The sequence below is a fragment of the Amblyomma maculatum genome, chromosome 6, assembly GCF_055883805.1.
Source record: "Amblyomma maculatum isolate TAMU_Amacu chromosome 6, ASM5588380v1, whole genome shotgun sequence".
Classification (NCBI taxonomy): Eukaryota; Metazoa; Arthropoda; class Arachnida; order Ixodida; family Ixodidae; genus Amblyomma; species Amblyomma maculatum.
The window spans coordinates 101,227,453-101,252,528 of record NC_139349.1 but is presented as its reverse complement, the minus strand read 5'-3'; the positions used below and the strand labels follow the sequence as shown (position 1 = coordinate 101,252,528).

At 44.3% G+C, this 25,076-nt stretch overlaps 1 protein-coding gene across 5 annotated transcripts in view; it reads right to left on the bottom strand.

Moving 5' to 3' along the window:
* The window catches only part of ALiX (programmed cell death 6-interacting protein-like protein AliX), a 36,568-nt gene extending 14,502 nt beyond the window's left edge, over positions 1 to 22,066 (bottom strand). For 2 of the 5 annotated variants that reach the window (XM_084607201.1, XM_084607202.1), the window contains exons 1-10: positions 21,642 to 22,064; positions 21,256 to 21,310; positions 20,908 to 20,971; positions 19,293 to 19,426; positions 18,593 to 18,743; positions 16,514 to 16,623; positions 15,605 to 15,944; positions 13,780 to 13,903; positions 13,103 to 13,280; positions 8,169 to 8,390 (exon numbers count right to left, since the gene is read on the bottom strand). In XM_084607201.1, the coding sequence (XP_084463327.1) occupies positions 8,169 to 8,390; positions 13,103 to 13,280; positions 13,780 to 13,903; positions 15,605 to 15,944; positions 16,514 to 16,623; positions 18,593 to 18,743; positions 19,293 to 19,426; positions 20,908 to 20,971; positions 21,256 to 21,310; positions 21,642 to 21,847 (1,584 nt within the window). In that variant the 5' untranslated portion in view covers positions 21,848 to 22,064. Of the gene's footprint in view, positions 1 to 8,168; positions 8,391 to 13,102; positions 13,281 to 13,779; positions 13,904 to 15,604; positions 15,945 to 16,513; positions 16,624 to 18,592; positions 18,744 to 19,292; positions 19,427 to 20,907; positions 20,972 to 21,255; positions 21,311 to 21,641 lie in introns of all 5 variants that reach the window. The other 3 variants (XM_084607200.1, XM_084607203.1, XM_084607204.1) reach the window with 3 other exon arrangements.
* Between the last annotated feature and the right edge of the window lie 3,010 nt (positions 22,067 to 25,076).

Here is a 25,076-nt window from a genome sequence, read left to right as displayed (position 1 = left end):
CCGTTGTACACATTCGATTTGATCAATTTCATGGTTGTTATATGGGTTCCAGACACTTGAGCATATTCAAGAATAGGCCGGATTAAAGTTTTGTACATCAGCAGCTAGGCATTTTTAGGAGCTGCTCTTGCTGCGTGCCTAAGGTAACGAGCTTTAGCAGTGATGTAATAGATGTGCTTTGGCCATGACATATTGTGAGTAAAAATGACACCAAGGTATTTGTATTCATGTACTCTATGCAGTGATGAATAATCGTAACACAAAGGTGATAGGCGATTGGTGAAAGCCAAGACAACTGTTTTGCTGAAGTTGATATTCATCTGCCATGTATTGCACCAGTCACAACAGAACATACCAAAAGACTCGTTAATAAGGAGGTGATGACCGGCAGTGTTGATAGTGTGGTACAATACACAATCATCGGCGTATAAATGGATCTTTGAGGCTATATTAGTAGACAAATCATTAATATGCAGTAAAAATAACAAAGGGCCAAGCACAAAGCCTTGGGGAACTTCCGAGGTTACATCAGCTACAGAAGAATCAGCCGAATTGAAGCGAACAGACTGGAAGCGGTGTGAGAGGAAATCGGCAATCGAATTAACCAGTTGAGAATTATTGAGAATGACTTTCAGTTTGCATAACAATTTAGAGTGGAGGACCGTATCAAAGGCTTTTGAGAAGTCGGTGAATATGGCATCGATGTTAAGAAGAATGTCATGTGCAAATTCAGTTAACTGAGTCACTACTAAATCTCCTACGAAACCCGTATTGAGACCTAGACAAAAGAATACTTGTTTCAAGAAATTCCATGATATGTTTCTAAATAATGTGTTCTAAAATCTTACATGAATGTACTGTTAAACAAATGGGTCTATAGTTAAAAAAGAATTTGCTTGTTGACAGATTTATAGAGTGGAAGTACAGTGGCTAGCTTCCGTGAGGAGGGGATGATGCCGAAAGAGGTTTCTGGAAAATTATTGAGAGATATTGAGATGACCAAAGTAACGTACAAAGAAAGTGTTTGGAATACCATCCGGCCCAGTGCATTTTTTTTGTGTCAAGGCATAAGATGAGACTGAAAACGCCCTAAGTGCTAACCTTGATATCAGGTACTGAACTATCATAATTAGAAAGACTGAAAAATGGAATCGTGTCGTTATCACATGCAAAAACAGACTGAAAGCAAGTATTAAATGCATCAGATATTTGAGTGGGGTCAGTGACAATTTCTTCATCAATAACAAATAAGGTGGGTGATGAGTTTGAGGGTAGAATCGAGCTCCAAAATTTACGAGGGTTATTTCTTAGCAGCCCTTTCAGTTGAACGCGGAAGTAGGAGTCTTTAGCAGAGTGCATTTTATTATGAAGCTCATTTTTCGCAGCTTTCGCGTATCCGACACAAAATACGGTCAACGGATTATTGCTTGATATCTTAATTAAATCAATCACCTCGGAGTATACTTATTGTGAAAAAGGGAAAAGCAGTTGCTCTGAGCACGTATACACATACAGATGTGGCACTTTTGGCAGCACATCCGACACTTCACTGTGCATCCTTCACGGCGGTAGCACTCAGAGTTCAGTGTGTTGACATGCTCTGGCTAGTGGCTGTAGCTGTCGTACCTAATGATGGCTGTCAGTAGCAAATGCGGCCTAGCCTTCATCGCAACAGGCTCTGGGTACCTACTACTTGGCAGGCCGTGCTATTTTTGAAGTGTTCTGCTGCACGCGATTAGGCTGTTCGCAACGTCAGTTTGGAAGGCCGTCGTGTCCAAAATACTTTGTGCAAGCTTCTCGGCCCTTGTGTCTCTCCTATCCAACTCTATCCAACTGCTGCACAGCGCAAAAATTACCCTTACCAGCCACTCTCTGGTTCTTAACCTAAGAGGGTACAGTGACATAATGAAATCCGAGTTTGGCGTGTTTTGAAACATCCAAAACGGCGCTTTTATTGCCTTTTTTGCACAGCAGGGCACACAAAGTAAGAAAATGATGCTGAACATTCAGAAAAGAAGTATGCCAGCAGAGGCGGCTTTGAGGCACCCTGTCCCCGAACAGGGGCGCTAAGATTCGGAAGTGCATGCAAGGCTGAATATGCTCGTAATGATAGCCACTATTTCACAGTCACAGGCCCTTCCTCCAATATATAAATGCTAATATTTTGGTCAGCGCAGATTCTTAACAGTCCAATATGACAAAAACAAGAAGCAATTACTGATAGCTCCGTAGAACGTAGTCGTGTTCCATTTTTGCCACACTTTTCAGCCAGGATTTCATTTATTTTGCATAGGATGGTGGCAGTTGTCCAATAAAGTGGCTCAGGGCATGCGTTTTGAAACATTCAAAATGGCGTTTTTCATTGCCGTTTCGCACAGCAGGCAGCACAAAGTTGATGTCTCGATACGAGGACACAGCCCCCAAAGGGGATGTCCATGTTGACTGGTCCTTCACATAATGTGGTAGCTTACGACCGAAAGGTTCTGTGATGAACGCAGACGGGTATCTGTCAGTGGCCGGGGCATTCTTGTGTTGCGCAAGGTTCTGAGTAAGGCGAGGTAGGTGAGACTTCTGTGAGGGATATTGCGAAGCATAAGTACAAATTTATTGCTATATTGCTATCAGTGATTGACTCGAGTTTGTGCTAAATAACTATTGTGGAATGACGCATTGCATGCCAGAGCGTTTCTCCACCGCTCTCTTAACAGTCAGTCAGGTCACCAATATGGTGACCATGTATATTTTAATTGCTAACTGCTCGAAGCACAATCAGGGGTGTCTTCAGCAAGCATTTAGGGCTTTAATTAGGAGATTGACTGTTACAGGAACGCGAACCAGCTCATGTGACTGCTGCCATGGCCCATTTTTTTTTTTTTCCGCTAGTAAATAGATGTACGAGCATTTTGTTTCGCTATACTAGTACGTTGTTTTGGAGGGCCTACTGTTCGATCTTCTACTTTGTTCGAATGCGAGATATGACACCGCAAAAAATGGTTTGGGCCTGGCACATATTGCAAATGCACCACAGTAACAGCAAAGGTTGCATTAAAAATTATTTTTTGCATGCACAGCACCTCATGGAAAATGATAGTGTCACAAGCTGCCTCACCTATAGAGCAGAAGTTACGGGATCTCCAGCAGCATATATAGAGTAGAACTTACGGGATCTCCCCACTCCTCCAAGCATGCTTCGAAATGACATTCGGGGCAGCAACCGCGTGTCCTTGGCGCAGCCACGGCGCAGCCAGCCGAGAGGCATACCGCAGCACGCCCAAGGCAGTGCGCACTGGGAAGATCAGTCTTCCGGGCCTTTTTCGCGGCCGCTCTGGGAAAGCGTCTTGTTTTTCACTGAGCCCGCGATCAACTCATCGTTTCTCCTCTTGTACAGCCGCCGCTATCGATCAACTCTGCGTCTTCGACGCCTTATCTAACAAGAAAGCCGTGAAAATTCTTTTTGCCACAGTTCAGTTCAGTTCAGTCGTTCAGTCGTGTCCGACTCTTCGTGACCCTATAGACCATGTCACGCCACGCTTTCCGGTTTCTCACTATCTTCCTAACATCACATAACTTCATCTGCAGTGCCTCGAGGATGCCATCTAACCATCGCGTTCGCTGCCTACCCCTTCTCCGGCAACCCTCAACCTTTCCCAACATCAAACCTTTCTCCAGCGACTCCTCTTTTCTCATCAAATGACCAAAGTAGCTGAGCTTTAACTTTAGAATTTGACCCTCCAATGAGCAGTCAGGGTTTATGGTCGACAGTATCGACTGATCTGATCTTCTGGCAGTCCAAGAAACTCTCAAGAGTCTTCGCCAGCACCACAATTCAAACGCGTCAATTCTTCGGCAGTCAGCCTTTTTCACAGTCCAACTCTCGCATCCATACATCACAACTGGAAAGACCATAGCACGAGTTATACGGATCTTGGTTGGCAGACTAATGTCTCTGCTCTTTACTAGGCGGTCAAGGCTAACCATTGCTCTCTTTCCCAGAAGCAGGCATCTCCTAATTTCATGGCTGCAGTCTCCTTCCGAGGTAATCTTGGAGCCCAAGAACAGAAAATCTGTCACAGCTCCCACTTCTTGTCCATTGATGCTCCAGGACTTGATAGGGCAAGACGACATGATCTTTGTCTTTTTAATGTTTAGTTTAAGCCCAAACTTCTCACTCTCTTCTTGTATGCGCATCAGAAGCCTCTTGAGTTCCACTTCACTTTCTGCCATTAAAGTGGTATCATCCGCATATCTAAGGTTGTTGATACGTTTTCCAGCAATCTTCACTCCAGCTGAAGACTCGTCCAGACCGGCCTTCCTCATGATGCACTCTGCATATAGGTTAAATAGGCAGGGCGACAGTATGCAACCTTGCCTCACTCCTTTCTCAATCGGAAACCAATCAGTAAGACCATGCCCAGTTCTGACTGTGGCCTCTTGCCCTTCATACAGGTTCCTGAGGAGACAGATGAGGTGAATTGGAACTCCCATCTCTTGGAGAGCTTGCCACAATTTGCTGTGATCTACGCAGTCAAACGCTTTCGCATAATCAATAAAGCAGAAGTAGATGGGTTTCTGGAACTCTCTTGCTTTTTCCATGATCCAGCGAAGGTTGGCAATTTGGTCTCTAGTTCCTCTGCCCTTGCGAAACCCAGCTTGCACGTCCGGAAGCTCCCGATCCACATACTGCTGCAGCCTACCTTGGAGGATTTTCAACATCACCTTGCTAGCATGCGAAATAATTTTTGCCACAGACTGTCAGTTAATTGAATATTGTTTTCACCTCTGTTTATACCTTGATCTGACTTAGTATTTTTACACTGTGTTTTCTGTGTAATTCTTGCCCTTACTTATTATATCTGGAATACTTGCTTTGTTATCTTTACAGTCTTCTTTTACCACAGTGTTGATTCATGTGTTTCCCTCTTGTCATTTACCCAGTAGTCTTTTATCACTATCGTGTTGTGGCATTTTATTTTTTTTATTAAATTTTATTATTATGCAGTGTAACTTGGACTACTATCTATAAATATTCAATTGTTTGTAAAAAAAAAGAAAGTGACTTTCTTGAACTTGTTCCTCAATCACACACCGACACACATACTTCGCGGGTTGACCGCCCTAACTTTCAACTGTGTTCTCAAACCTCATAGAGGAACGACGGGTAACCATAAAGGGGATCCCGCACCTCTGTTGACCATAAAGGCAGGGATTTGTGAAAGATAGGTGTGTATATTTATGACCTGAGCCGCATTGTGCTATTTTAACCACTTGAACTGCACTATATTGATAAAAATAGAAGTTGCCCTTTCATCGTTTTTATGAGTGTTGGCAATAAGATTGCAAATAACTCTCGCTTCAATATATGTTTACCACTTCTTGACTCATAAAACAAAAATAACATGAAATTGCTGTGTATTAGGACAAATAAATAAGGATTGTAATCAGTGACTTCACGCAAAGTTGTTTAAATCCCATTGGCTGTCTAATATTGCATCATTGAAATGAAAACAAAATATTTGCTTTCGCAAGCCGACTTGTAAGCAAAACCAAAGCAGAATGAAATCAGCTGTGCGAGAGGTTCATGGTATGCTGTGGTTGACACGCGACCTCATAATTTCTTGTATCCCATTGATCAGCCTATTCAAAATCACACTCTACCGTGAGAAACATTTTGTGATTCACTGGAAGCAGAGATGCCATAGTGACGACACACTGTCGCTCTAAGCGCAGGGTGGAGCCCAGTTTTTGGTGGCCATTTTGACGTCACTTCCTTGTCAACCATCTCAGAACTGAATGGAATGGCAGAAAGGGTAGTCACGCCATTCACTTGCCATTCACTTTGAAGTGCTTAGGCAGTTTTCCTCGGAAATGCGTTGTAACACAACTGTGGTGATTCATGTTATGCATACGATTGATTTCAACTCTAAAGAGCGCCATGAAAAGCCATCAGCGCCAATCAGAAGCAAGCGATTCTGTTTGCGAGTGGATGCGAGGGTTTGTCGGCTCGACTGCCACCGCGACATGTGTCGTCTGCTCTGCTGTATATCCATGGGAGCGCTTAGTCCATTCACTGAGTCTATAACTGAGTTTGTGGACTTTCCGAGCAAAATGCATCTCGCTGGCAAGCTTGTTTTTAGTAGCATCTGACTATGCAGCCACTTTGCATATCTGCACATCCACGGCAAGACTGCAGTGAGCAAGCGAGCAAGCTCGATCAAACGGGGAGCTGCATCTGCCCAGTATGGAAAGAACGCACACACCCTACTGAAAAGCGCCACTAGAGTTCCAAGAGAAATATACAATTATTACGTCGACACCTGCTGCTTGAGGCAGCATAGCAGAACATTCAAACAGCACACAGGCACCTGCAGTTTTATTCCGCAGCATGCCTTCTTTCTTGAGGCTGCTGTTACCATATGTAGAATGGTGATGAGGTGTTCAAAATATGTTCTTTAAGTTTCATATCAATTTTCCCCTGATAACTAGTCATTGCCAATCGTGTTCCTTGAGAAAATTAACAAGTAAACACTGCGCCAGGGTGCAACAGCTTTCTTTTTTTGCAAGCAGTGTCACGTCATGTATACAGAAAGCGGCAACTCCAACAGTAGGCCCAAGAAAACAAACTATTATAGAAACCGAACATTTGTACACGTAGTCACACGTACGGAGTTCGTGTTGCCATAACAGCCAATCTACATACATCACGCCCTACACCCTCCGATTATGCTCTAAGCAGCCAGCCACAACAATTTGCTCGGTTTAGGAGGGGCCACAGTACTGACCCTATCTCTCAGGAGAGCTCATGGAGCAACACTCCAACATGCAATGCGGTAATTCAGAGCAGTTGTGCACAAAGTCGACTCACTTAATGCAAACATGAGGTAGTATTAAACTTGTCTATTTCTGCTCGCAAACTAGCCCTCACAGAATCCTCACCTATTCATCGTACTGGGAACCTCGCGCGAAAAAAAAAAAAGCCACAACCACTGAGACAGACACCCATCTGCAGTACGGAACCTCATGCGCAGAAAAAAAAAAAAATCCACAATCACTGACAGACTCCCATCTGCATTCATCACAGAATCTTCAGAAAAAACACAGCCGCAATGTTGCATTGTTCTTCTATCCCACAGTGTGTAGCGGCTGCTGCCATCGAAAGCATAAGAATACTCACGAGCGACACGACACAATGCTCGTATGAGTCGAAATCGCACAAAGCGGCCATGGCACGTTAACAAGAGGCTGTCATATTCCCTCCGTGCGTTTGCAGCTTGAATGCAGCTTGCAGCCTCCGTGCAGCCGAAAGTCTGGTCGCCGACTACTTTACATGTAATTCAAGGAATGAGACACCTTGGAAACACTGGCCAGTTGCATCTGCTGTCAATAAGCAGACGTGACTTATCTGCAGCTGAAATTTTGAGGACTCAGCCTTGCGAGAAGAGAGACATCACAGAGGCTGCCTGAGGAAAAGAGAAAATGTTCACTTTCGCGCTGGTATTGCTCCAGCTTTTAGTGAAAACTTAAGGTGGTTGTTTTAAAAAATGTTTAGTTTTAAAGGTCGCTTCTAAGCAAAGATAGTTCATTATACGGCCCCTTTGCCTTGTGACTGCGATGTCACAGAATAGCTGTCACGTCACGACGCCCCCTCTTCCTTTCGGCATAACTCCATCCCGAAAGTGCGTGTCAGCTGATGTTAAAGCATTCACTTTCTGTTATTACTAGCCGAAGCTTAGAGCAGAAATGTGTCGCCACTTTTGTGCCATCTGCTTCCAGGCAATCACAGAGCATTCCGAAATGAAAGCAAACTGGGTGAAGTTCTGTAATACTACCCTAGTGCAGTAACAGAAAAGATGTCGCTTAAAAAATTCTTTCAAGTATTTCCTCCTCGACTATAATTAGAGCTCCCATTTAATAAAGCTGTTCAAGAATCGCAAGCCACTGAAGGCCGTTTATGGGAAGTGCAAGTTTCGGTCTCCAATGCAGCCACATGCGAACCAGTTTTGCAACGGGCACAGGCTTTTTCTTGGCCTGGCACTTTGCTTCTCTGCAGCAAAATAATTGAAAAACTTGCGCCACGAAAATCAAGTCATTATCAAGTCAAGTCAAGCCAGGACTTACAGGTACTCGCAAGAAGTGAACCAGGCCCTGGTTTTCAGTGCTTTCCAACTTACATCTGACGCGCTGAGAAGCTCGATGTTTCGCTGGTGCTTCTGAAATTTCTCCTGGACCGTCTTATCGGCCTCGGTAGCCACGCGCATGATTTCCTTGTACTTGGCTAGACTGTTCCGTAAAGGTTCGTTCAGCTTTTCCGAGGGACTGCGCGTCCACCGCTCCTTGAACTGGGCCCGCAGCTGTCGGTCAGACTCCTCTTCTTCCTGAAGCAGCCGCTCACCCTGCAGAAGGAAAGGGGGGAATTTAAAAAAAAAGAAACTGTAAGGAGACTACACTGCTGGAAGTCCAAAAAATTTGCACTGGCTGGCATGCAGCAATGATTAGGCATAGAAAGATGCAGCCCAAGCAGGTTAGCTGCCCTGTCCCTCCGGTCAGGATAGCCCACGGACAGTAGGTGACTACATACATACTGGCATGCCTTTCCTGGCAATCTTTCCACTGTTTGCTCTGGAAAAGTTACTGCAAGGCACGGGCTATGTTCACAGGATGACCCAATGAGCAAATCACGACTGGGTTGGCACCCCTTGCAGCACGGATATCTTTTGATAATGACAGAAATGAGCACCCTTTGTACCCAAAGAAACTTTGCTTCGTCAGCTGGTGTTGTAAAAGGGAAAGACATGATGGAAGATGCAGAGCAGATGCTTAATGCTTGGTGCCTTACAGCATCAAGGAGTGGTATTTTGATGCAAGCCATTCAATACAAAGAGCTAGGAAGCATGCATAGTGGGTCAAAGAAATAACTCAAGTTAAAGACATTCTAATAGAAATCAAGAAGAAATTGGCATGGGCGGGACATGTAGTGCGAAAAGAGGACAACTGACGATGAAAAGGGTAACAAATTGGATACCAAGGGGAGGAAAGCATAGCAGGAGGAAATAGAAGTTAGGTGGCTGGATGAGATTAAGAAATTCGCAGGGGTCAAGCGGATGCAGCTACAGGGGTGGAAGCAGGCTCGAGCATTTTGGAGCAGCTTTGGAGCAACGAAACAAGCTTTAGAGCATTTGAATAATATTTTGGAGCACGTTTCTAGGTTCAAACGCCTTTGATAATTGCAGTTTTCTCTTTTTGAAATATAAAATGTTCAATCTGATTCTTTTTCATGCAAGTTCAATGACTTTCCAACTTCGCACTGGGCTCTGACTAGACAAATGGCCAAAGCATGTAAATGAAGGAGCACTGAACAAGGGTAGAGGGGAGGAAGCCTCAGTTCGCAGGTTGAGTCAACATTTCAACAAGTGGACTTGTCTTCATCCGGGTCCCCAGATGAAGACACGTCCACTCATCGAAAAGTTGGCTCGACCTGCGACTTCCTCCCCTCTACACTTGTTCAGTGCTTTTCATATACCGTGTAGCCACCTTCTTTCTCTCATTCTATTCCAAAGCATGTAAAGTTATATAACACAGGCTGACCTTAGCAACAACTTAAGACTAGCAGCAAACAGAACACTTGCTAGTGCACTTCATAACTGAACACCTAGTTTGACCTAAAGTGTTTGCCTATTTTGACTTGATAGATTCAGCTGTCAACTTTACCACTTCGATGCGCTCAAGCAGCGCCACTAATTTGAGGTTCAGAGTCCACCGGCGATTCAATAGGCTGGGAGGAGGTGCTATGTCCCATGCACAGTGCATTTTTTTCGCAATTCCTCCAATCACCTGTGACTCATAATTTATGTGCGAACAAATATTTATTATGCTCCATGCTTCCTTTCCTTATAAAAATTTTATTTGCATTAGGCCCAGTACAAGATGCGTTATCTCTTTGCCCCGGTGCTATGACACTGTTCCAGTGTTCCACTAAATTTGATGGCAGAACATCAAGGCAGCCAGTTTGGAGCAGTACTGAAGCAATATTTCATTTTGGAGCAGGATGGAGCAGGGGAAGCAGTTTGGAGCAGAATGAAGCAATTGGAGCAGCACTTCCACCCCTGCAGCTAGCACAGGACAGGGCTAATTGGAAGAATATGCGAGAGGCCTTTGCCCAGTAGTAGGTATAGTCTGGCTGATCATGATGATTCAACACAAATCATCACCTGCCTTTTTCCTCATTAACCCCGCAAGGGTCAAAGTAGTGTTTTGAGCCATGAACAAACAAAAAACAGACATCGCCTGCGCTTGACACAGCTGCTGCCCATCCTTACAAAGCCCCGATTGACAACTACCAGAGTAAATTTGGACACAGCTGCCTCACTGATAGCAGTTAACACAAATTTCAAGCAAAAGTAGTTAAGAAAAAAAAGAATGGACATATACGACGCTTGGTAATGTGAATTTCCAGCACAGCTGGGGCATTTTCATTTTGCAATATACTGAGGTGAAGAATTGAGAAAGACCTGCATATAGAGCGTTTTATCTTGGCCGCTGCCATTTCGTGCATGTGGTGCCACCTAGCGGCTAAGTTGAGAACAACCGCCATGCTGGTATGTGCGGTCGCATCCGTGAAACAGGAGACAAGCAGCGCACATCGGCCTTTTGGAGCTTTTGCATGCAAATATTTGCATGCTGAAAGTATCGGGCTGAAAAAAAAAAGCTTTTGAGCAGTACTCAAGCCATTCGGTCGGACGTGACAGCAGTTTATGCGCCTGATCGGGTCGGCCGAGGACTGCAAACCCGATTACAATTAGTCTTTTATGTGGCACAGAGAGGCGGTGGCACATCACTCGCCACGAGGGCAGCGAAGTAAACAAGGCAGGGCAGTTTTCGATCTATTTTTATCTTTGAATGACATCCAGAGACGGGTTACCGTAACAGTTTGAGCAATGAAAGCAAGCGAATGTAGCCGTTTCATGTTATGATGCTTATCGCGCTACATATGTAGGGTCAACCGATAATCCATACATCATTTACCGCTTGAGCAGCTACTGCGTGGAGTTCGCACACCTCCACTGAGATTCTATTCATAAGGGTCCATCATCCACTTCGGATCCATTTACTCTGCCCTCGGCTATTTTTCTTGGGTGACAAAGCCGCCACAGGTGCGCTCAAGCGTCCACTACCTGGCGGTCGGATTTAGGCACTGTCTGCATGACTCAGCCGCCGGTTTCTTGGCCGGGAGCTGCTACCTTAGAATTTCTGTGACTGGCCTCTAGCTGCGTTTGTCTGATGCTGCCGTCATGCTGAAGTTCGGCCAGATGACACAGTAAATGGACAATTGATACTTATGAAACAGTGATCTTATGGAATAATGTTCCATAATAACCTCAGCGAAAGGTGGTTTTATGAACACTTTTTATACAGCCTTATCTTCTGTTAATCATCTGTTTTCAGTTGTTATTAGCTTGGTAATTCGAACAATGGAGTGAAGAAAAAAAGTCTGCTAGCCGTGGTATTTGCTAGCAGCTAAGCTGCAGCCGGCGGAAATGAAACGTTCAGGGAAGGGAAGGAAAGAAAGGGGCGAAAAGGAGAAAGGACAGGGTAGGATATGTGAAGAAAGCATAGAAAATATAAAGAGACTGTAAAGATAGTGCGTCGCACACATCGCCTGAGCAGCTTAAGACACTTTTCAGCTATTCAAGACGCCTTGCATGCAAAAGACTGCATAGCACGTGCTTTCTCCATAGAATGCCCTGGCGCCCCCACTGCTATCACTGCGACCCCACATACCAGAGAGTAGGAGTGGCGCAGCACACTCCGATTCGAGGCTGTTTTCCTCCTCACTGCGAAAACAGTCAATTTAAACAGTTAAAGGCCATGAGTGTTTGTTATCCCTGCGCACTGGCTTTTAAGACTAGCACTCCCCTCCAATCTGCTGCTCCAAGCACACAACACTGCCACTGCTGAGACCCTCCTTGGATGGCGCATCATACAGCAGCCATTGCTGACTGAGCATCCCGCATTCCTCCACTTTTACCTTGTGTTCCTCCTTCTGTAGTAACCTCCATTAACACCGACCACCTACTACACTGGTGCCCATTTTCTCAGCGTAAAGAAGTGAATGCAACAGACACACTACACGGCCAACACCACCATTTCAATATGATACTGTATTTTCATGATTCTAAGCACACCCCCAACTTCACAAAATAATTTGGCAAAAAAATTTTGCATGCAAATTTAAGCAACCCCCCCCTTTTTTTTTTTGCGAAGAAGAGAGCGCGGAGGGCACGGTGCCTATGACGCGATCTCCACTTCTTATGCTACTGCTTTCAGACATTCCACGATGACTGGTGTCGCAAGACGGCAAAAGCCAGCCGAAAGCAATCCAGATTACTCCATCAGCGGGTTGTCATGTGGATTTGGAATTGGCAGCCATTCGGCGGATCTCGGCCCGTTTCGTGGGCATCGCCGCCCCACGTTGCTTTGTTTGGTATCAACTGTGTAGCACGCGTAACGAAAATTGGAGCAAGTGTGAAGAGGGCTGTCGCAGCTTCAAACGCACTGAAATCGCATTTGTGAAAGATGTTGGCCAAGTTCATTTGCCAAATGAACTGTTATGTCTCGTGCCCGGCTCGTCAAGCTTTGACACGAAAAAGAGGCAAAGGGGGGGTATTTTAGATTTGTTTAGTCTAAGTGGTCCCCTCCACTTTGGGCATTGCGATGGCGAAAAAAAAAAGGGATGCTTAGAATAGAGTAAATACGGTATATCTAAACAGGAAGGTTCCAGCCCATCTTTTTTCTCAAAATAAGCAAACACTTCCGGACTGAAGAAACCCCAAGTTGCTGTTGCAGCTCAAGTCAGGCTGCTGCAATCACTTACACAGCAAAGCATGCAGCAAGCCTGTACAAATAGTCACCACATGATAATTAAAACCCAAAATAGACCAAGAACTACTTCTTATCATGCAGAGTTCGAAGTAACTGGAGCATTTTTTTTTAACAGACTCGCTGCTGGTGGCACAACCGCATCTGTCCAAAATGAATGCGTTGGATTCCAACAAGAATCCCCTGCCCAAGCAAACCTGCAATGGCCATCAGTGGCAGCAGCACTGACCTCGGTGAGAATCTCCCGATTCCTCTCGAGCAGCACAGGGAGGTCACTGATCAGCTTCCGAATAGCCTGGATACCACCCTTGGCTCTGACGGCCTCTGCCTTGTCACGAATGCTAGGAGGAAGGCTGTAGCCGGTCGTGTCCTCCAAAGCAGCAGGCAGGTTCATGGACGCCAGCACCCTGCACAATGCAATGGGGCGAGTCACCCCTTAAATCCCCCTCTGCTTCGTCTATTCTTTTCCATCCATGTATGCTTTTAGCTATGGATGAGATGGGAATAACACTGTCGCCCAGTTCAGCGTTAATGCAGAAGTGTTAATAATGCATTTCTGCATTAGAAAAAGGTCTGTAGTAAAGGAAATGTGAACGGTAGGATTTAACATCCCAGAGCAGCACATCAACCAATAATAAAAGTGACAATGGTGGGCTCTGGAATAATTTAGACCACGTTGCAGCCTCTCAAGATACGCTGACATCAGGTAGCACATAGGCATTTTAATAATTCATTTTGCCTACAGTGAAATACAGCCTTCGTGGCCGCAATCGAACCCACAACCCTAGAATCAGTCGTCTAACACCAAAGCCACCGAGCCGCCATGCACTTGATGCCATTTGATATCCAGCAAGGAAAAAAAAAGAGATGGACTCTGACCAATAAGGGAGAAGCATGTAGACGTACCCATTCAGGTACTGAGTCTGCTGCCTCAGCTTGGCAATCTCCCCGTTAACAATCTCAGTTTTCCGGACCTCGAACTTCTGCAGGGCCTGGCTGACAGACACAGGCAGCAGGGCACTGAAGAGCTCTAGACAAGGAAGGAAACAGCAAACAAAGTAAAACGACCGTGCATCAAGACTGGATGCTGCTGCTTCGAGAAATTCTGATGACAGCAATATGCAGTAAATGCCCACTGCCCTATTATACTTCAGGCAAGTTGACAAGACAACTGTATGAAATCTTGGTGCACACTACGTCCATTCATTACACCAGGTAACGTTTGAGCAGGACAGCTAAGTAGTATAAGAAACAGTACCCTTTGCTATGGCAGACTAAAGAAAAGATATCAAATATCGATTAGAAAGAAAGAAGGTTCACTTTGGTTCATTAGTTCCACCTAAATTTAAAGAACAAACTACGGATAGCTAAGGAGACCAAATCAACTAAAATGAAGGAAGCAAGAAGGCAATGTGTTTGAGCAGGCCACTCGTGGCAGCTGCTGTTGCAATGATTTCCAAAATAAACTGGCCAATACATGCACCAAGCTATCTGCCCTATGAATGCACAAAATGTCAGAGGCGAAACCCTGATCGCCCTCCTGAGTAGTGTACTAGCTTATGACTGTTGACCTCTTTTGCACATTTTCCATTTTTATTTTATTTCTCGTGCACCTGCTCACTGCAGTACTTGCCTAAAGCGTGCCAGGACCGTCCAAAATATGTGCGAATTCGGCTCAGTATAGTAGCGCTCCGCGGAACGTCAGCGCATCCGGCATAGGTGCGCACTGAAGCAAAGTGGTGCAGACACTTAGGGGCCTGTAGGCGGTGCTTTGTGTCGTCTGCTGAAGCGCGGAAGCGCTCTGTGCTTGCAATATTAAAGTGTTTTCATAACTGAGGCAGCATAATTAATACGCAACAAAGAAAAAAGTGCCATCTGTGCTTTTAAAATTGACAGCCTGTCGTTTGTCAGACAACAAACATGATGTGTAATGGATCCAACTTTCACAAGTCATCCAAGAATCACTCATTAGGGCAGACAAGCGGCTTGGTTTGGCACTCAATTGCAGGAGCTTATCAGCCTCGCCAGCAGATAAGAGATTGCCATGCCCAAGCTAGATAGTCCGTCAATGGATAAATTCCCATAGGACTGAGCAACACGCTGCAATGTGTGAAGCGCGATAACACCATTTCAGCGCGTTGGGCCGCTGTCAGCACACAGTTAGGTGAAGTTCTCAGTAAAGAGAGCAAGATGTGCCCCAGTGTTGTAGCAGGTGACACAAAGCACCGCCTCTAGGCCCCTGTGCACCTGTGCCACTTTGCTTTGATGCGCAGCAGCGCCGAATGTGCTGACGTTCCGCGGAGCGTGGCCAAGCTGAGCCGTGTTCGCACATATTTTTGGCAGCCCTGTACACCCTTTGTCAAAAGTTTAGAGCCCAGGAGGTCTACTTCGAAGCCATACTATGTGGCTTGTAATGCATTCCCAGGTTTTCAAACTTGCTGAAGGCAAGAAGATTTTTCATCCTACCCTCTCCAGTGGCTAGGACTTCCACAATTGTTAATGAAGTCATAATATACGGCTTAAAAGCAAACCCTCTGGCCTCTACACTCTCGATAAAGGCTGCACATCCAGTGGCATACAGTAGACAAGTGAAGTCGGAGCACGAAAAAGAAAAAGTAAAATTAAATGAAAAACATTAACATTCTCTCCTGTGTTAACACCTTCACCCTGCCACTCACTCACACATCCTCACTTGCACGTCATGCAAACAATGAAGCTTCCAAAAGTGCACCTGGGCCAGAAGTGCTGAACTTCTCCGGGACTGGCAGAGGCTTGGCCAGCACAGCTTTGCCGATGGGCGCTAGGCTCCTGATCTCAGGAACACGGGCGTGGTAGATGAAGTCATTGTCCTTCTTGACGTCCTCGTACAGTAGAGAAATCTTCTTGACTTCATCGCGAAAGGAAAACGATGGCCCAGCCTGGCTCTCGGCGGTCTTCATCAGATCCATGGCATGCTGCAACCTCGCCAACTCCTCGCCCACGTTCTTGTTGGCGTGGCACAGGAGTGCCTGGTGGTACTGTGCGATGGCGCCAAACGCTGCCTGCTTGCTGACCACTATCGGAAGCCATTCCTTGCGTGACAAGACAAGCAGATGCGGTTAGGCCTCGCTAGCACCACAGACAGCTAACACGTGGAGTAGCTTTACACCTTATTTCTCGTTCATTCACTTCACAACTACAGTTACAAGGAGATCAAGGTGAAGCTACTTCATGATGGCTTAACAAGTTCCTGGCCCAATTAATCTCCAGCCTGTCCCACCCACCCCAGACCTTACGCAATGAAATTTGTCAGAGCAGAGAACGAACATAAAAGAGAGAAACTAGCAAAGATGGAATAAAGTAAAACAATTTCTCATTTCCTAGCCCCGCAGGTAATCGTCACACACTTCCTGTTCGACAGCATTTCGACAATTGGACTCCTAGAACATGCTACAGTAGACTGGCTCACAACATTGGTTGACAATTTTTAAAGCATTTTTTCTACCTAATATATAAAGCAGACGTTGAAAATTGCAGCTCAGTCTCCTGATAAACAGTGCATAGGCGAGATTCAATGCTCTAATGCATGCATGCTCCTCTTTGCACGCCATGGGTCGCCACTGAACTCGGTGACAGCTGCAGTTGAAAGCAAATGGCTCACCCTGTCCCAAATGCTCTTGAGAGAATCTCTCCCCATTTGCTTCGCTGCATCAGCATAGAGTTCTTCACATTGTGATGCTACTTTGGCAATAATCATGTCTTTCATTTTATCTGCAGAAAGCAGAACAGAATACATCAAGGGTACTCACAATCTCCAGGCTATGCTCATCAGAAACAAGCACTCTCTCAACAACAACCAACAACAACAAAAATGCCAGTGTACAAAAATTATGCAATAAAAAGAAGTCATGATACTTTTACAGGAGCATTAAAGTTTGGTTTGGTTTATACTTTATTCCATTTCTCACTACAGAGAAAAATGGAGCAGGAGCTAAAGGCTCGTAGCCTGACAGAGGCTCCTGCCCCAGTTAGCACAATTCAGCATTTTAGTGCACACCTATTACAAAGCACGAATGAAAGGGGAACAACTCTCAATTGCATAAACACATTTAAATTCTCCTGCGAAACACTACATTCAGCATATGTCGCAGCATGACATTACAAAAATTTATACAATGCACAACTATTTGAATGAACAGAATATGTGAATAAACTCGTAAATATAAAATTACACACTTAGTAGTATATTAAAAAGAAAAGAATCCTAAATGCACATCTCAACACTCTACAAAGCTCATGCAGATATACACACATAGATTGATTACAAACAAACTCTTATTAAGGCAAAGAAATAGGTTTCTTTAACAAATATGATGTGACATATTTCTGAAACTTGGATTGCTGCAATTTAATTTCTTCTGTTATGGAATTCAGCACATAAGGCACTTGGAAATTTATGGTCTGCCTGCTACAGTTGGTTCTAGTGAACGTTATTCTTTTTCTGTGCTTACGTAGGGTCTACTTTGATTCTTGGAGGTTTGTTTCAGGGAGGTACAATTTATTGTTCTTTTATGTATATTAATCACTTGAAATAGTATATCTGCGTAGCTGGAAGCATTTCATGTTTGATACACAACTTGTCTGTTGGAAGATCATATGGTCTACCTTGATAATTTTCAAATATTCGGAACACCTTTTTTTTGGAGCACCGTTAGCTTGTTATAGTTATGAGCTGCAGTAGTATCCCAAACTAGTCCACAATATGACAACTTGGAGAAGAAAAGAGCAGAATACAATGTTTGCTTTAACCACAAAGAAATGGGTTTTCTTATCTTTTCTTTATTTTTCTTGAAAATACAAAAAAGATGTGTAACACTGTTTGGACCCGTAGCCATAGGCTAGTTACTAATGCTATACATACAGCCCACTGTTTTTCCTAACTCGTCTAATTTATTTACATGCGTGTTCCAGGACATATCATTTTGAAACCACGCGCCCAAGAATTTTTTAGCTGTAACCTCATGCAGTCGCGTGTTGTGAAACATTATTTCAATATTTGCAATAGATGGGTTATTTATAACATATTTGGTTTCACTGACGTTTAACTGTAACCTATTTGTGTCCAACCAGTAAGAGAGGTTGTCTAGGTAACCATTAACTGTTTTTTCTAAGTGAGGTAGGGACGCATTTTAAAAGAACAGGTTTGTGTCACCTGCATACATGGCTGAGGTGAAGACGGTATTAATTGACGATCACTTATGCACAGATTAAATAGCAAAGGCCACAGTATCAATCCTTAAGGAATACCATTTAAATTACTGATCGTGGTGAGAAAAGTTGAATGAAAGACACATATTGATATCGGATGGTCAAGTAGCACTCTAGAAGTTTGTGCGCATTCCCACGTATTCCATACCTCTGTAGTTTGCATAAAAGAATGTCATGATTAACGAGTCATCCTCAACATCAGCCAACACAAAAGAAAAGGCAAAATGAAGACAAATCCCCTTCGTATTCTTTGCTTATCTTGTGCATTTGTCCCATTTAAACAAAATCCATAAAGAATAAATAGCGTAGACTACATAAGCTGTTTTCTTTTGTTAGAGTGGTTATGAAAATTATGAAGGTATAACAGTTACGCCAGCATTTTGTAGCCAACAAACAAAGCAGTAACATAAAAAGGCTCTGAGGTGCCTATTAAAAACAAAATGCTACAGAAGAAGCAAGACAGTGCACAAACCAGCGGTGGCCTTTCGGAGGAAGCTTTCCTGAGCCTGGGCTAACATCAGTGCTTGCAATGCAGACACGGTGTCAGCTTCGAGGTCAGGCGTGAGGTCATGGTGTACATTGGGCGCACTGTGCTTCATCTGCTGAAATATCCCACTGGCTTGCTGCAAGCACATCAGAAAGAAATACCCCATTATATGATACCACGATGCTTACACTGGTACAAGCCAGCTATGCATCGCACACAACTATGCAGTTTTGCAGAATCACTTATGCCCCTTGACAAAGGCATTGAATGTAATGGGCTTATTCAGAGTCAGCCTGTAGAGCAGTTGGTAGTAAGGTACAACCGTCAAGGTGGACAGTCTACACTTCTTTGGTCACATTTCAGAGAATGGCATGAAAAGGCTGCACATAAAAAAGGATGACACACAAGAGGAAGAGGATGGTAGGAAGCACCCAACCAACCACTCTCTTCTTCTAGTTATCATCATCATCATGTCAAAAATACTAGTTTGAAATATGGGCAATGTTTAACAACTACTACACGTTCCTTTTTCTTTTTTTCCCCCTGTACAGTCTGCAATGTAGGTTATATCAGGACAGTAGTCTTGACAATCCACAAGAAAGAACAGCATACGCTTCTCCACTAAATAAATACTGCTTAAAAAGAATTAACAGCACTATGCAAACAGCAAAAATGAAACATTTACCTGGAAGTACTTTGCACAAGTCTTCAGACCCTCATCATCATTGAGGTCAGCGCCCATACCAGCGGCAATTTGGGATTGCATGGCAGCAATATTGAACAGAATACACAGCTTTTCATAGCTGAGGGATGAGAGAGCTAGTGATTTGGAGGAGGAAGAGAAAAGGATCGCAAGTCGTGAGGCAGAGAAGGCCAAAACGATGTTTGAAAGTAGTGGTAGTTTTTTTGTTATTCTTCCCACTATAAAACAAATTTCTACATACAAATGGAAATAATGGACCAAAAAGAAAAGAAATTATCTGATAAGGGAGCAGTTTTAGAGCACCAGGATACATGAGCAAGGTAGACTAAAGAAGCTGTCTAATGGCGATTTCCTCTCGTCGCTCCGGAGCATGCTTCCTTGCCCCAGGATGACAATTTCGAATTCCACTCGTCGACCGGAATAGATTGAGCATATTCTGCTGGTCATCTGCAGCAACTCTGGGCGCTCTAACTCGATCCGCCAACCAGAATCAGATCTCGCCAGAAGTCACTTCTGGAATGTTTTGGCTGTTTTAGCGGTTTCAGAGATATCGGCAGAGCCTACTGGGCATCACCGTTTTTTTACGCTATGTCGAAGTGAGTCTACTGAAACACGTCTATAGCGTTAAACTTATGTGAAAGCAAGTTGTTGAGGGCTGCACTCCTGCCTATTTATTAACCGCAACAACTGCGTAGTTGTGATGAGATTTCAGCTGGTGGAACTGGCTCAGCATTACTTCCACCACGCGATCTGCACATTCCGCTGGTCGACCAAGCGTGATTCGCTCTGTAGCGGTTTAGGTCACTCTATTCTGGTTCGGGCGCCCAGGTTCAATCGACCAGTAGAAATCGCCATAAGATGAAGCGCAAAAGGAACATGACTACAACAGAGATAACACAGGATTTACCTGTTTTTAACGTTAGAAATTAAAAAAAGAAAGAAAAGCTAAATTAGTGAGCATGGTTGTAACTGCATTTTTCAATAAACAATATTCAAAAAAAAAAAAAAAGAATTAGTGACAGTAAAGAATCTTTGATCAAGGAAGAAATAAATTTTTTATTTGAATGCATTGTCACACCATCAAAGTAGGCAGGTACTAATATACACAAAAAGGTATAAGATATGTAGTAAGCATAAACTCGCAGAGGTATACCAGCTTAGTAATTCAGGCACACTGTGATACAAAAAGAAGATATAAAAATAAGTTATCATATCTATCAAAGAGCAGCAAAATAAAACAAAAAAGTGCTGACTGCCACAACAAGCATATAAATGCAAAATCATAGTACATATATGAATGACACAAAAATAATACTGCCAAGTCAAGCGACAGACACTTCACAAAGCCCGGTGTTTATCTGATGACACATGGCTGTCAGCTGTCAAGCTGATGTAGCTTACCGGCTGTAGCAGTCAGATTTCTCAGAAGCAATTTCTAGTTAAATGAATTTGTTCTGCTTTATCCCAATGCTTTTCTTTTTTTCATAATTAAAATAATTCACCTTGAGATCATCAAAAAAATAAAATGAAAAATCATTTCCCCATATACAGTGTTAGCACATAAAGTCTGAAAAAATGCTTCAAATTGCTTTCATACTTAAGCTGGCTGTTCCACTAAAGAATCCGCCTTTGTCAAAAGCGTCCTTCCACTTGAATGGAATCTGAAATGTCGCAAATCGAAATGGTCAATTTCATCACCCTGGATAAATGAGACGAGACTATTTCTTCTCAGTTCAGATGACAACATATATATTACAAGTACAGAAATTCAACTGCATGTAAGGATACAAATGATAGAAACTATATTACCGAGAATCTCAAGAACGCGTACTGAAGCTCTTTTTGTCAAATTTGTTCGATACCTGTTGGAGCCTAGTCACACAAGGCAACCAAATGCACTTAGCTTTTACTGCATTTAGAAAGCAAAAACAAAGCCCAAACTTACCTGAATATCGTTGGGTGGGACCTTTGATTCGAGCGACGTAAGCTGATCGTAGTACCTGTGCAAACGTCAACATCCACGCGCTGCAACATTACACCACAGTCGTTCAACATATCTCAGCAGTGTGTGATATTCTGTTTACCACCTTCACAGCACGTCCACTACTTAGCACCCGTGCAAAACGCTGATCAAAACTCGCCCAATTCAGGAAGATAGCAGCAGGAAGAACGCAATCGGCCGATTTCGATATCATGATGCAGGACACCGCCTCCCCCAAGGCATCCAAATACTCGAACCTCCACTCAAAAGCCACCACAGAACACACGGTCTCCAAAAGGAATAGCACGCGGACGTTCGCAACAATAACTGTCAAAACAGCAGTGTCATACCTGAACATAATATCCAACGAGCTTTCGTGTTTGTCGAGGGTTCTCCATGTTGCGTTCATGCGAAGCTTGTTCAGTTCCGCTAAAGCTTCATTGTAGTTGGACGGTTCATCGGCTGTTGAATAGTACATAGATATCACATTGGCCAGAGGTTTAATTAAATCGACTTCGGAAGTCTTTTTCAGTGGAACAGCCAAGTAGCTCGTCATCTTGGCCCAGCCCCTCTCACAGATCTCGTACGGCGAAGCTCCAATTCGAACAATCCGCAGGCCTGGCTACATATGACTCATACAGATAACGACTGGTTCTAACTGCCAGTGTAGCGAGTGCAATCGTTGAAGCTTTTACTACCTCCTTTACTCTAGTGACGACGAAAATGCCTGTGCCAATCAGCGCTACATAATTCTACCCTTACAATAAGCCTACTAAAATCCTTTTACAGAAAAATACATATATTGTATCCACGAAATCCGTGATTTTTATGCATCACTTCGCGGCTGCGGTCAACTTCGGTCAAGCTGAGCGAGCTTCGAGCACGTGACGTGACTGAAATGGCAACTTTGGCAGGCTGCTTTTCGCGCGTTGTTTTTGCCGCGTTTGGTTCGCTGCGTTTGTTCAAGCAGCCTTGTCGACCGTGTTGTTCGATTATTTTATGCACCATGGGGAAATCGGATGCAAAGAAGACACCAAAGAGGAAGCGTGGGGATGAAGGAGAAGCACCTGACTCTGGGCAAGACAGTGCCGCAACCAAAAACACGCAAGAAACTGAACCAAAGAAATCGAAGTCTGAAAGCGGCGAGCCGTGCGACGGCGGAGAGGGCGACAAAAAGCCGTGGAACCTAAAGCTGTGTTCCTGGAATGTCAATGGTGTGCGTGCTTGGCTAGGAAAGGAAGGATTGGAGTATTTGAAGAAAGAGCAGCCGGACATTTTCGCCATTCAGGAAACCAAATGTTCGGATTCAAAGTTGCCTCCAGAAATGAAAAGCGTTAAGGGTTACCACTCGTACTTTCTAGCTGGCGACCAAGAGGGTTATTCCGGAGTCGCACTCCTAGCGAAAATTAAGCCGCTCGACGTCAAGTACGGGATCGGCATGGAGAAACACGACAAGGAAGGAAGAGTGATAACAGCCGAATTCGACAAATTCTATCTCGTTGCAGTCTACGTGCCCAACGCTGGAAAGAAGCTGGTGCGGTTAGATTACCGCATGGAATGGGACAAGGACTTCCGTGCCTACTTGAAAGAACTGGAAGCCAAAAAACCTGTCGTTCTTTGCGGCGATATGAACGTAGCGCATCAAGAGATCGATCTTGCGAACCCGAAAACGAACAAAAAGAATGCAGGCTTCACGCAAGAAGAGCGTGACGGCTTCACCGCTTTGCTGGAGAGTGGCTTTGTGGACTCGTTCAGGCATCTCTACCCGGACAAGAAAGGGGCGTACACTTTTTGGACGTACATGATGAATGCCAGAGCTAAGAATGTTGGCTGGAGGTTAGACTATTTCATTCTTTCCAAAGCCTTGGCGAGCAACATAAGTGACAGCCTGATTCACAGCCAGGTAATGGGGAGTGACCACTGCCCTGTTATACTGCTGCTGAACATTTGAGACCAGCATTTCTCTCGACCATTTCCTCCAAGCATCTGATATGTGTTCAATCATAACTGTGTAGCCTAGAATAAAATGTGTTCAATATCTGAAGGCTTCTGGCGCTGCACTGCCAATCACACACTCACGCAAGAGATAAGACGTTCACACCGATGATGCGCAAACTACTAACCTACTAACTGGCTATTATTTGTGGTATGAAGAAGAAGAAAACATGACAAAAGAGATACAATAAAAATAAGAAAACAAAAAATTCAGTAAAAATGTGTAGAAAAATTCTGAAGGAAAAATAATAGAAAATAATGGCAAATTGCAACAATCTTCTTGTCCTATTGTCCAAATGAAGCAGTAGCAACAGTAGCAATTTCTTCCTGCTGAGCGCCACAGACGATACACTCGCGCATTCCCCTTCTTGACCCGAAATAATTTTAAATGCTTCAATAATCTCTCTTCAAAGAGTATTTTGCCAGATCCAGCACCTTGGTTTCCGTGAACCTGGCTGCACAATATTTACCCCTTGGGTCCTGTTGAGCGCCATCCTTTCCACACCGAGAACAATGGGTTGCCAGGTTTCCTGGAGCCGACGATGCTGCACACGCATTTCTGTGCTCCCTTAACCTCTTGGTGTACGTGGAGCACACAGGCCGATGCCTTAATGAGAGGTTAAGGGAGCACAGAAATGCGTGTGCAGCATCGTTGGCTCTAGGAAACCTGGAAACCCATTGCTCTCGTGGAAAGGATGGCACTACCGGTGCTAGAATCACTCAACAGGAACATAGCAGAAGCAAAGACGAGGACTCTTGTTTTAACGTATAGGCTGAACAGAAGACTTGACATTTCCGATCCTTACTTTGGTATTTGGACGCCTGGCTCCAACATAAGGTTCGTCGAGGAGGGTTTGCAAGATTCTACGCTCAGAGACATGGCGCCAGGTGTGGATGTATAAGCTCGTCATTGAGAATGCATGTAGCACCTACCTTGGTCCTAATTAAGCAATCAAAGGTGATGAAGTTCTTTCTTAGAGTAGCAAACCAAATTGCGGATAGGTGATGGATTTTTACTTCGAATAAGCTGCCAAGGAAAGAAAGTGATTCCGCTGGGAGAAATAGCGGGCGGATCAGGCTATTCCCAAGCATGTTCTTGATGTCATAAAGAAGGGACCTAAGTATGCGGTGCAGCCAAAAGCTGACGCTGCTGATATATTGAGCATGGTTCACAAGGTAGCCTCCAAAGTCTACGAAGAGGATAGGGCAGCTTGCTTGTACCAAGGTGTAGAGGCTGCTTCTGCATTCTTAAAAGGTCACCGTTCTATTATCGGAGCACCCAGTCCACAAAGAGCCATGGATTGGTTGAAGAGTCAATCTGCAGCTGATTCTTACTGATAAGACCGAGAAGTGTGCAGTCATGCACAAAGATGATTACCAGGCCAAGGCGAAGGAAGGGAGCTTGAAAAACTGAGTCGAAAAGAAAGACCTCCAAGAGACACCTTTGCTATGCCCGTAAGCAAGCTGATATGTTCCAAGAGGGGGGTAAGGAAGCATTAACCAAGGAGATTATGGGATGCAAGAAGTTGACGCTGACAGCATTCTTTGCTGTTAAGACCCACAAGGAAGGAAACCCGTTACGGGTCATCGTTGAGGGCCATTCCACATGGCAGCACTGCGCAGCTTCACATCTTCAGAAATACATGAATTGTCTCCCAGTCGAAGACCCACTGTTGGATAGGAATTCAGATGAGCTGATTGAATTCCATCAATGGGCTGCGTCTATTAGGTGTTTCTCTGTTGAAGTGAAAGATCTATTTTACAACATCCCACAGTGGATGGCCATCCTC